Source organism: Choristoneura fumiferana, chromosome Z (genome assembly GCF_025370935.1).
Source record: "Choristoneura fumiferana chromosome Z, NRCan_CFum_1, whole genome shotgun sequence".
Taxonomy (NCBI): Eukaryota; Metazoa; Arthropoda; class Insecta; order Lepidoptera; family Tortricidae; genus Choristoneura; species Choristoneura fumiferana.
The window spans coordinates 40,578,947-40,592,486 of record NC_133472.1 but is presented as its reverse complement, the minus strand read 5'-3'; the positions used below and the strand labels follow the sequence as shown (position 1 = coordinate 40,592,486).

The following is a 13,540-nucleotide window of genomic DNA, read 5'->3' as shown; positions in this document are numbered from 1 at the left end:
ATTCCCACGGGAATTTTGTTTGTTACCCTAGGTAACAAAATCAAACCAAACCGAATGATGAGGATTCTAGAATGGCTAGACGGATTTCGATGCAATTTTAAATGTAGATAAGTAGACATCTGGAATAATTAATGCGCTACTTTTTATCTCGTTACCCCACGTTTTGTATCTAATGATTTACGCGTGCGAAGCCGAGGAGAGTAATCACTAGTAAGTGTTAAATAAATAAGCTACGAAAGGTTTTTTTCGTTACGGCTATGTACCCCATCTTGGGCGTGTCCAACACGCTTTTGGCCGGTTTTATTTTTTACTAGGTACCTATTATAATAATAATTTTAATACTTAGTATTGATTTGATAATATTGGTATCTACAATTTAAGCGCTTATCGAGTTTTAATTTATTAACCCCCAACGCAAAAGAGGGGTGTTATAGGTTTAACCGCTGTGTGTCTGTCTGTGGCACTGTGGCTCTTGAACGGGTGGACCGATTTGAATGCTGTTTTTTTATTTGAAATCAAGTTTTCTAGCGATGGTTCTTAGACATGTTTCATCAAAATCGGTTTAGCCGGTTTTGAGATATTAAACTTTGAAGTGACAAAGTCGGGGTTTTCCTACCTTTTTTTAGTTAGGTTATTAGTATTTATTGTTATAGCGGCCACAGTTATACATAATCTGTGAAAATTTGAACTGTCACTACCCACTACACACACGTACACGTTTACACTATCACGGTTCAAGAGATACAGCCTGGTGACAGACGGACAGACGAATGGACAGCGAAGTCTTAGTAATAGGGTTTCCGTTTTTACCCTTTGGGTACGTAACCCTAAAAATATCCCTAGGCACTTTTGACGAGTGTACGATCAAGGACTTTAATTCATTGCCCACCATGGAACCGTTTCACTGTAAACGTCATAGTGACACCGCATTAATTAACAAGGAAAGTCGTAATGACTTTTCCTTTGAAAAGGTTCCATGATGGCCGATGAATTAAATTCCTTGATTGTACATACAATTCATTTAAGTATTTGCTTCAGGTAAGCCAGAAGATCCAAATAACGAAGCTTAGCGAGAAATATGACCGCGTGCTGCGCTACTGCGAAAAAGAAGTGGACAAAATCACTAAAATGTTCAAGAAGCAGAAAGACGACCCCCCTCTGCCTCGGAATTACTCGCCGGTGGCCGGTCAGTTGCTGTAATGTTTTAAAAGCATGCGAAGAATAATGGACAAAGACATAATGGTCTTTTTCACTTATCATGCTCTTAAAATGTTACTTTGGTCTCTGCATATCGGGACTAAAGCTCCTTTTTACTCTCTAGGGATTACAGTATTTTTTTAATTTACGTTAGAAACCCCGAAATAGCCAACACGGTGTTTGTGAATGGAGGATTTTTAGGCGTGGAAATAACCTCAAAATGACAACTGTACAAAAATTTAAAAAAAGACGATTTAATTTCGTGAAACACAATTAATGATTATGAATACGAATCTATTCAATTATATAAAGGATTAAGTCATTTTATTATGCATAGTACCATTAGTTTCTTTTAAAACGTCACTTCATAAACAATAAAAGAAAAGAAGAAACCGTGCAACCATTTTTGCTATTTCAATTTTGAACAAACATTGTTTTTTTTCCTCGCATTCGTGAAAAGTAGTGTTTAACGCGAGACTAAACAACCATAATGCCGCTCGAACTATAGCTAAACATCCCGTGTCATTATGGCTTGTTTTAGCCCCTTGTTGAACAATCTACTATTTCTTCTTTCTTATTTAACTTACACTTTTGTCGGTGTAGTCGATGGATGGCTCTCCACTTCTCTCTACTCAAAGCTGCTTCCTTAACCTCTTTTTGTAGGTCTTGCTCAGGTCACGTCTCCGGAATCACTGTGTACCTATTTGTAATTGTAAAATCAATAGATTAGTATAGGTTAAGTGAGGTTGATTAGGCCACACACACACGCATGCACGCACACGCACAGTCACAGAGCCTACTAATAAAAAGCGTCAGAGTTAAGAGCGTTTATACCTGCTGAGCTGGCAACGGTGCATTTTTGTTAGTTTTTCTCGATTATTCTATAAAAATTGAATGAAAATTAAAAATGTGGTCTGTTAGAACTGTTTTTAATATATACCTAAGTTAATGTATCTACTGCAATAATTATGCGTGATAGACTTTTATTTTCTTTAAAAACCGTTAATAAAAATACATGTTCGTTTTCAAAAAAATTAAAACTATCACGAATAATTATTGCAGTAGACACATTAACTTATATATTACGAACAGTTCTAATAGACCACATATTTAATTTTCATTATTTTTTTATGGAATAATCGAGAAAAACTAACAAAAATGCAACGTTGCAGCTCAGCAGGTATAAACGCTCTTAAGCCGTAGTGTCTTGGAGGAAGTCAAATAATAATATGGAGAAGGCTGTAGTAGCAAAGTATGTAAAATCTGTTATTTTTTCTGTTAATTAAAAAAGGTTATTCCTATCGATAAAAAAAGTTTGAAGCGTTTCTAAAATTTTCATCCGTTCCCTATTCCCATCCCCCTATTTTATCCCCCATTCTTATTCTTAATATAATGTCCACCCACAGGTCGCATAAAATGGTCCCGATGCCTCCTCCACAACATGACAGAGACAGTAGAGAGCGTGTCCGCGCATGCGGTCTTGCGCTCTCTGCCGGCCGCTGCCGATGTCATGCGCAAGTACGGTAGCACCCGAGGGCTCATTACGAATTACGATCAGACCATGCGCGCTGTGTGGATGAACCAGAACGTAAGTATGTGATCCTGGTACAAATAATTTTTCTCAAACATGACATGAAATATTGACTTTGTGTTACAAATAATAGGGTGAGAAGTATCGCGCTGCAGGCTCTGTGGCTCGGCTGCGGCAGCCTGCGCGCGGTCACTCTGGCGGCCTGCAAAGAGATTTCATACAACTTGCAGGCCGCTGGCCGGCAATGCGACCGTCTTTTGTTTCAACGCGCGCTCTGCGGCACGCACGCGGCCCACGCACAGCAACACCGCCGCAGCCGCCCGCCGCCCGCCAGCAGCCAGCGCGACACGCGCGTATACAACAGGGCGACCAGACTAGCGTCCCGCCAGCTTCATTTCTTGTTATTTTATTTCATGTAATGTTGAGAAAGCACTATACAAGCTCGACCGGCTACTTCCCGGCCTCTACAGTAATGTTCTATAATTGTACATTACTGTAGAGGACGGGAAGTAAGGGGTGCCGGCCAAGCAGATATAGACAAGCGGATATAGGGATGTAAGACCGGCAACCCCACGTTCCGGCCGAGACTTGTCAAACATGACATGAGATAAAATAAAAAACAAGAAATAAAGCTGGCGGAACGCTAGTCTGGTCGCCTTGTAGGGTGCGCGCGTGTCGCGATCGCTGGCTGCTGGCGCGGCGGTGCTGGCGCGGACCGTGCTGCCGAGCGCGCGTTGAAACAAAAGACGGTCGCTTGCCGGCCAGCGGCCGGGAAAGTTGTATGAAATCTCTTTGCAGGCCGCTGGAGTGACCGCGCGCCGGCATCCGAGCCGCAGCGCATGCAGCGCGATACTTCCCGGCCTATTATTTGTAACACAACGTCAATATCATGTTATGTTTGAGAAAACGAAATTTTTTCAAAGTAGTAACGATAAACCATTATAAAAAAAATGATACCAGGAATACCAGGATATCATAGCGTTGAAAGAGCAATCATAATCATCTGCAGTTATGGGACGTCGACGACTGCCTAAACAACACGTTACTGAAAATCGATGACACCGGACGCATCAGTGTGAACTTGGACCACACGATCAAACTACTTATCAGAGAGTCTGATTGCCTGGTCAAGATGGACGTCGAGCTGCCAATAGTCTGCCATTCATTGTACGCTAAGAAGAATTACTTCACGCTGGTCAACGATTCTTTAGTGGTCAGTGCCTTTGTCAGTTTAATGTTAGTAAGAAAATTTAAAAAGTTAGAGTAGCGGACAATAATGGATTTTCATACATACTTGATGGCCTAGGCCAAGAAGTTATGTAGGGAGCTATAAATGAGAAACTTCATGCCTCCGTTTCGTGACATACTTTTCCGAGCATGTTTGAGAAATAGTTCATTATGGCTGTCTGTCTGTATATTGTCTCATTGTTTGGTTAGGTACTCGTACTTTGCGATGTGGCAAAAATAGCCCTGGTAGCTGAGTGGTTTGACCTATGGCCTCTCAAGTATATGATCGTGGGTTCAAACCCCTGCTCGCACCTCTGACTTTTTCAAGGCCTGTGCCCAGCAGTGGGACATTATAGGCTGGGATGGATGGTGGCCAAAACGCCGAGTTTTTTAGCAATATTTAAGACTTATTCCGACACCGCACTACGGCTAAACCACAGCGGATTTTAACCGCGTGACTTTTTATGCTAGTAAACTTAAAACCGCCAATGCGGCCGCTTGGATCAGTTTACTTGATTCACAAAGCTACACGGTTAAAAACCGCGACGGTTTAGCCGTAGTGCAGCCTGGGCCTTACCAGTGACAATAACGAAAGTTTACTCGTAATTATTAATTATATTTTATTTATGTTGGTCACATTAGTTCAATATAATTTCATTATTTCTAGTTTCTATTGGAGGACTACCTGCGCACAGTTCGTAGAGTCAAACTAGAAGTACGCCCTCTCTTTCTGCCTCAAGTAGTGCGCCTTTCTTCCCTCCTGCTCCCCGGTCTTCGTTCCGTAACATGGACCAGCGAAGACTGGGAAGAGTTCATTGACCGCGCCAACGCAGCCATCAAAAGCTTTGATGTCCTGGTGACGAGAGTCCACGATATATACACTAATAGGATTATATACGTGCTGTCTGGTATGCAAGAGGTGTCATTGATAAGCTTACCGGGTAAGTCAGCAGTAGCGTGTAATGAATATTTTCGGTACGCAACTCTTGAAAGGAAACGACTGTTCTGTCTTCTTGTTTCCAGCTACTACAAAACTGGTTTCCGATTAGCGAATAAATGATTCTTATCCACTCAGCTGCTCGCGTGAAAATAGAAAACGGCCATGAATACGGTATTTGACTATTTTGTATATGTCTTATAAATTAAAACTACACAATGCTTGTTATCGAATAGAAAAATATTTTTTAAGCTACCTGTACAAATAACAAAGTTATAAAGGTTTGAAATTCAAGATTAGACAAAGAAAGACATACTGGCATGTGACGTCACACGCCAGTACCGCCATACTTGCTGCATAGAGAATAGCGTTTGAGAAAGAGACAGGTATATAGATTTTTCAAAAAATCACTATAAATCCAATTTTCAACCGATTTAAATTTTCTCTTCGCTAAACACTATCTGTATATCTATATTTTCATAATAATATTAAGATATGGCAAAATCAGAAGTTGTCAAATACCGTATTGCTCTTGTCTTGCGCTGCAATGGCGACGCAGTGTATGTCTGGCAACCACTGGTTGCCAGAAGCATTTTGCTAAAATATATTTGGCAACCGTAGTTGCTCAAAGCACGTGAGTGGTTTTATTGTTCTTAATGCACCACTTCACTAGTCTACTGTCACCAGCGCCAATATCTGACACAGAAAAATGTGCGTAAAATAACTGACCTGGATATCAAATGATATTAATCAATCAATCATTTATTTACAACTTTTATTCCTAGGGCCTGTAGGACTTGTCTGATTTTTGCACGCTTCGTTATGGCAGATATTAATGCAGATGACTGTATTTTATAGCGTTAATGTACCTACTTGTCATGTATGAAATCACCTAAAAAATTGGACAACATTGTGGGAATCTATTTAGTTGCTACGGCAGAAATCTTGGGCCGCCCTACCGAAAACCATAATGGTGTTTTAGGTTTTAGACTATCGCGGTAAATATTACTAATTTGACGATTAAAATTCGGGTTTTGTTCCGCGTACCTTGATTAGTAGAAGCTTGATATTTCGGCACAGTTGCATGCGCAACGACCATGTTCACGACGACGACGAGGTGATCATGGCGCATGCAACTGTGCCGAAACATCGAGCTACTCTAAAATCAAGGTACGCGAAACAAAACCCGAATTTAAATCATAAAACCAAGTATAAATTTAAAAGCCAGAAAAACTGAAATTGTACCTCATACGTAGTATTTCTGTGAAAATCCATGTAACTTCTCAGCTACTTTCTAACTTTTTCCATAACTTACCTACACATATGTGTAAGATTTTATTTGCCTCGACATTCAAGCTAGTTGAATATGTTAGCGGTAAATACCCCCCTACACTACCTAAATTCAGGTTTTGATATTGGTTCTCTAAGAAGAAAATCAAATCTAAACGCACTTTTTGCTTTCAGAAGAAACACCCTGGTCCATGGAAGAGTTCATCGAACACGTTGAAACAGGCTGTCGGTAAGTCGCACGTCCATTCGAGAGATCTGCCATATTCGGAGATTCGAGTCGGTTTTACTTTTTTGTTAAAAAAATCTATGTATTCTTGATACTGCTCTAATCTACTGTAAATTGCACCACCGGCTAAAATTTATTCCTTACTTCTGTGCATTGTAAAAGTTGCCTGGAAGAGATCGCTCTGAAGCGATAAGGCCGCCTATTGCTTACCTTAGAAAATATCTATGTATATATACCTGTGTTTTCTCTACTGCTTACTGAGTTGGTGTGCAATAAAGAGTTATTGTATTGTATTGTATTGCATACGGAAACTGTGGAAAACTTTCAAGAAATTAAAAAAATATTAATCACACTGGAAGCCTGGTCGTTTGTTTGTCACCTCATCACGTCTAAACCGCTGAACCGATTTAGATGAATGATGGAATTAGATGAATTGAGTCTCTGGAAAGGAAATAGGATAGTTTATATCCCGGAAAATTGCATAGTTCCCACAGGATAGCGATAAACGCGGACGGTGTAGCGGACAACAACTAGGGCCAACCTAGACGATTCGTGTCTAAGGGGCTGTTTCACCATCCATTGATTAGTGTTAACTGACGGTTAAATGTGATGCCGTCTCTATTTATTTTGTTCGAATAGACGGAGACGGCATAACATTTAACCGTCAGTTAACACTTCAATGGATGGTGAAACGGCCCCTAATTGTCTTATAATATTGCTATCTCTATAACAATCGATACGTTCGATTGATACCAGGGTTACATAAAATGCAAGTGTGTATTTCACAGCAATGGGTGCGTAGAGTTGAACCGCAAGAGTTTGATGGTTGAAGAGGCGGTGGAAGAGGTACTGGACCTGATTAAAAAAGCGGCCCAGCAAATCAAGCCCACTGAAATCAATCCAGACTTCGAGTTTCTTATAGCTGATGGTAAGGCCATAATCATTTAGGCCCGGAATTTTGCGTGCTGCTTTTGACAGATTGTAGGGAGAGAGCACCGCTTTCCATCGATATTATCGATAGACCCAACTATTATCAATGCGGTTAATTTATCTATGAAAAAAACAGTGGCTTGAGCAGGATGGCGACCCTACCCTTGACCCAACTGAGTTGCCGAGTGGCTTCGGGGAGCGCCGTGGGATCTGGGTGGCGCTGAACCGTATCCGTTCGGGTATGGCCCGATGCAACCACAACCTGAAAAAATGGGGCTTCTTGTCCGCAGCCTGTGATTGTGGAGCGCCGGAAGAGACCACCACATAGTGGAGGAGTGGCTCAGCAAGTGCCCCGATATCAAGCAGACTTCGAGCTTATAGCTGATGCTAAGAGCTAATAATTTAGACATTTGCGTGCTGGTTTTGACATTGTAGGTAGAGAGCAAATAAGCGATAGACCAACTATTATCGAATAATAATCTATAAATAAATTAACACTTACAAGCAAATACCTACTTAGGTTATCAACTCTTTATATATATATAATATGTATTCGTAGTTATAGTGATTTCAATAAGGCAATTTAAACGGGTTAAACTTTCCGATATTTAGAATTTTGACCGCTGAAAAAAGTACAGTCGAACAAATTGAATCATGACCCAGGGCGGAGCCTTTTGATAATCAATTTCACTATGATTTCCTTGACAAAAGTATGAGATGTCAACATGAAATTAGTAACACAAAGGTCTTCAATTTGTTCGACTGTACGTATCATCGGAAAGTTTGAGGTTTTATTTAACAGAAGCATAAATAAAAAACTGTCGATTTGTCGATAACATCGATAAAAAGCCGTGCTCTCTCCCTACAATCTGTTAATAGCCGCACGCAAAATTCCGGGCCCTAATAATAATATTGCCGTTCGCGTTCGTATGAAGTTACCATCCAATGAATTGATAATGACATACAGGGTCCCGTAAGTAGCACGGCAAACTTATAAGAGATAGGTGGGCAGGTACTCTACCAAATATAAAATAAAACAAGAGCGTGTCGTACACGCCCAGGATAGGGTTCCGTAGCCATTACGAAAAAAACAAATAATATTTTTCTAAGGATTTTGTATACTACTAAGTTTAAGAGTAAATAGCAGCCTAAGGTATAAAATACCTATACTTAAACTTGGAAGATTCAGTACACAACACAAAATCCTTGCTTGCTTGAGAATTATTAGTATAATTCTCAAGCAATCTTAGCCGCCATAATTTTCCTTGTAAATTTGATATAATTACTACCATTCTGAAATTTTTCAAATTTTTCCATCCAACATTTTACATTTTACAGGGGGAGGGGGACGCTCGATTTCAATGAAAATTTGCAATTTAAAGTTGAATATTTCGCAAACAGATCACTGATTAGAAAAGTTATCTTAGCAACTCCCCAATGGTTTTAAAATACCTATCTGTGGGGTATCGACCCCACAATATAGGGTTAGTCGAGAAAAAAAATCACCCCCACTTTACGTCTATGGGAGATAACCCCAAAAATTTTTTTTTCTTTTTTTATTGTACCACTTTGTCGGTGTGACTGATAAGTATATTCATGTCAAACTACAGCTTTATAGTACTAACGGTATCTGAGCTTATCCGCGGACAGACAGACAGACAGACGGACAGACATGGCGAAACTATAAGGGTTCCTAGTTGACTACGGAACCCTAAAAAATACCTTTTGTCGAACAAATCAAACAATAATGCTTATTCATGACTTTGCTACGAAAGTCGTAGAGCTTGGTGCTACGCCGTAGATAGATGTGCTACGAATATTAATAAGTAGCAACCTGCACTTATATTTGCATCGTTTTTAAATTGTGCTATGAAATAGTTAGTTTTTTATACAATCATCGCATAAAAAGGGGTTTTAAAGTGGAGTACCATGTTTGGGCCGAGCGGGTTAAAGTAAAGTAGGTACTTACGAGATTTGAAGATCTAATTATTTAAGGGACTCTACCTATCATGCCATGAACGTAATAGGAACGTGGCAGGCAAAAATATATTCTTTGTATCGAAAAAAAATATACTATGCCCACTAGCACGTTTCGGTAACCAACCGCTCGCCGTCGAAACTCCATTTGACACCCTGTCTGCGTCTGACACGAGAGACCTTTAAGTACTTACGCTACTGTTAAGAGCGTTTATACCTGCTGAGCTGGCAACGTTGCTATTTTGTTAGTTTTTCTCAGTTATTCCATAAAAATTGAATGAAAATTTCGTTCTGATAGAACACTTCTTAGTATATAAGTTAATGTGTCTACTCCAATAATTATTCGTTATAGACTTTTATTTTCTTTAAAAACCGGTCATAAACATTGATTCGTTTTTAAGGAAAATAAAAGTCTATCACGAATAATTATTGGAGTAGACACATTAACTTATATATTAAGAAGTGTTCTATCAGAAAACATTTTTAATTTTCATTCAATTTTTATGGAATAATCGAGAAAAACTAACAAAAATGCAACGTTGCCACTGTTGCCAGCTCAGCAGGTATAAACGCTCTCAATCAAAGAAACTAGTTTACTTATCAAAACTTTTTTTATAAACTTGTTTAGACGAAGCCCAAGGAGGTAGTGGCCAGGCGTCGACTCTGAACGAGTCCACATCAAGCGGGCAACAGGACTGGTCAGCAGTATGGGAGTGCTTCGAAAGCCCGCACCGGCTGCTTTCCATGCCTGCTGGCGGGCTCTCGAAGAGCATGCAGGTGCGTTATGCTGCCCTAGTAAGCGGCGGACACCAGTTACTCAGAGCATAAGCCCCATTTAGACATGCGAGATTAGAAAGTTTTTTTAATTAAGAGCGTTTATACCTGCTGAGCTGGCAACGTTGCATTTTTGTTAGTTTTTCTCGATTATTCCATAAAAATTTAATGAAAATTAAAAATGTGGTCTGATACAAATCTTCTTAATATATAAGATAACTAGCTTTTGCCCGCGGCTTCGCCCGCGTAGAATTCGGCTATCGCGCGCTTTTCTCTCGGGAACTGTGCATTTTTTCGGGATAAAAAATAGCCTATGTCACTCTCTGGCCCATAAACTATCTCTATGCCAAAAATCCGTTCGGCTCGTCGCTCCGTTTCGACGTGAAAGACGGGCAAACATACACACAAACACACACACTGTCGAATTTATAAAATTGGTATGGATGTGTCTACTACAATAATTATTCGTTTTACTTTTATTTTCTTCAAAAATCGTTAGTAAACATTAATTCGTTTTTTAATTTTCATTCAATTTTTATGGAATAATCGAGAAAACTAACAAAAATGCAACGTTGCCAGCTCAGCAGGTATAAACGCTCTTAAAATTTAAAATTCTTGTAGGAAATGGTCAAGAACGCAGTAAACGAGATGCGTCGCTACTACAGCCGGAAGGTCATCGACGTCCTGATCAAAGTCACTCGCCGTTCGCTGGACTTAATCATCAAGCAGTTCGCTGACGCGGAGACAGTTAAAGACGAAGGTAGGTATATCTTGTGCCATCTACGAAGACGCGTGATTTTATCAATATTAGACATTAATGTCCATGTAATAAGAACCACGGCACGCGTCATCGTGAATGACTCTACGTATACAGAGGCCGCATCGTTTTCAAAAACTGTCATTTTATTGCGATCGCGAGCGTCAGAAACGTTAGGCCAGGGTATCTCAAAGTGGGGTACGCGAACCCCTAGGGGCTCGCTATTCGACGGGAGGGGGTTCGCGACAAGGTTTACGTGATGGTGGCTGCAAGAACGGCAAGATGATTAAGATTGGTTTTTGGAGTCTTTTTGTATTTTTTATTTCAACTCCAAATTTGTTACTTATTTGTTTGTTATTTGTTGTTGTTTGTTTCAGTTTGTATTTTCGTTGGCAAGATGATTCTTACCTATATTTGTTACTTACCTTTTATTGAAATAATTAATATACATTATATTATGATGATGATTGAAATAAAAATTACTATCTTTTTGGGAGGCAGGGGTTAGAAACTTTAACAGGGGTACGTGGAGCCATAAGTTTGAGAAACCCTGCGTTAGACTCTGAAAGAGTCTTTAATTAAAGACTCTATTAAGCACAGGTTCGGTTTCGGTTATTATAATGATCATTGGCTTGGCATCCCTTTCTAGATGAATGAATTTTGCGCACTTCTGTTTTCTATCCCGCCGTGGTCAGTTTAACTATGCTAAAGTAAAGTTGACACCAACGCCATCTGTGTGATACCATTGAACACTGAAATGTCAACGAATTTTCCCGCTCTCTTTGGTGCGTCACGCAGGTCGTTGTGCAAAAGTTATATCGTGCAGCCGGTAGGTGTCTATACTGTATATTTATCTTAGCTCTTAGAATTTATGTTCTCCTGGTACATGCTAGGTAAATTTTTGGTACACATCCTAGCCAATGCCCCTCGCTCATGGGGAAATCATTTTTCGGATTCCGGAGCCAAAATGGCAAAAACGGAACTCTTTTAGTTTCGTCAAGTCCGTCTGTCTGTCTATCTGTCATTTTACTCGAAAACTACAAGATGTATATCAATAAAATCTTGTCCTGAAAAAAAAGGAAAGGTAACGCTTAATAAATACTTTCAACGAAAATTGGTCACAACATGATCGGATATACCGTTTTTGATTTATTGCCGAAAAACTGCGCTTCTCAACAAAAGAACGTAAGTGCCGTGAAGATACGATCTTTTTCTGGTAATAGATTTTAAGACTGTAGTGTTTTAATTGTTATATTATAACGCACATAATATTGCTTGATTTTTTTCGTAATGTGCTACGGAACCCTATCTTAGGCGTGTGCGACACGCTCTTGGCCGGTTTTTAAATATTCCCCCAATTTGAATATTCTACAACTTAAAAATTATAAACGGCCTAATTTGATCTACATAAAAAAACATTTCAAAGTTATAGAGATGAAAATGAAAATGAAAAAGTGTTTATTCCAATAGTTTGTTATTTTACAAAAGAGTTACAACTAAGGGCCCCGTGGTAGGATGTCCCTGTGTTACAGGACCCTTCCATAGTGATACACTGTTGATTGCTACAAGTCAATAGTCGATATAAAGAGAACTCGAAAGACATTGACACTTCATAAGTTTAGACTTGCAAGAAAAATCGTGCAAGTTGCATTAAATGTAATGTGTGTGTAATGTAATGTGTGTGTATGTGGCGGCGTTCGATTGACCCCGACAAACTCGTTGGCTTTACGGCCTCGCAATGTATTGCAAATTGCACGATTTTTCTTGCAAGTCTAAACTCGGCTTTATGGTTTATGCAGTAAACTTTAATTATTAATATTATTCAAAAAAATACACACATTAGACATAATACACACTCACTTTAACACGTAAACTTTTGATTGTTTTTATTTACCCACGACATTAGGTACTATCCAAATCCTTGTTTTCATTCTTCCGTGACCAAATTCCTGAAAGCTTATTGGTCAATTTTCATGTTCATTCATAAAATGATCACGTGGGTACGCCTATATAGATGCGTCCCTTTCAGGCCTGCTGCTACCTACCTAACCTAAATTGATCTGTCCCTGGATCGGGTCGCATTCTACGAACGAAGTACCAGGCTCTCATAAAATATGGGAGCCTAGCACGCTAAAGTAGGCCAATGAATAAAATGAATCACACATCGATGGCATCCAGTACTTACAGTACCTACAGTCAACGAAACCGAACCGCATCGCATACCAGGATGGGACTTTTTCATATTCAATTTCGCTATAATTTCTTTTGCAGATGTATGGAATGTCAATATGATAATCAGTAGCTCAAAGGTTCCAACCCTAGTACGAGATCCGCTTATTATGACTCCACCTATAATTAAGATTGGTTTTTGAAGTCTTTTTGTATTTCTTTATTTCAACTTCAAATTTGTTACTTTTACGGTCATCCCGTGAAATCCAACGAAAATACAAACTGAAACATGGATGCACAGAAAAACCCAGAAAAAGAGACCAGCGCTGGGAATCGAACCCAGGTCCTCAGCATTCCATGCTGCGTGCTATACCCCTACACCACCACTGGACAGGAGTCTAGACACAAATTTCTCCCATGCAAATCACTTAGTCCGCTTTTTTGTGACCTACGTTTTAGACATTTTACATAGCGTCGGAACAGTACAATGTCAGAGCAGTGAAAATTATACCTTATGGATAATGC

General features: G+C 39.6%; 1 protein-coding gene across 1 annotated transcript in view; it reads left to right on the top strand.

The window, feature by feature from the left end:
• Dhc1 (dynein axonemal heavy chain 1) overlaps window positions 1-13,540 on the top strand; it is an 83,867-nt gene that overhangs the window by 31,440 nt on the left and 38,887 nt on the right. Inside the window, 8 exon segments of the mRNA XM_074100145.1 lie at window positions 1,039-1,186; window positions 2,604-2,785; window positions 3,738-3,941; window positions 4,623-4,896; window positions 6,357-6,411; window positions 7,197-7,336; window positions 9,944-10,092; window positions 10,711-10,849. Of these exon segments, the coding sequence (XP_073956246.1) occupies window positions 1,039-1,186; window positions 2,604-2,785; window positions 3,738-3,941; window positions 4,623-4,896; window positions 6,357-6,411; window positions 7,197-7,336; window positions 9,944-10,092; window positions 10,711-10,849 (1,291 nt within the window).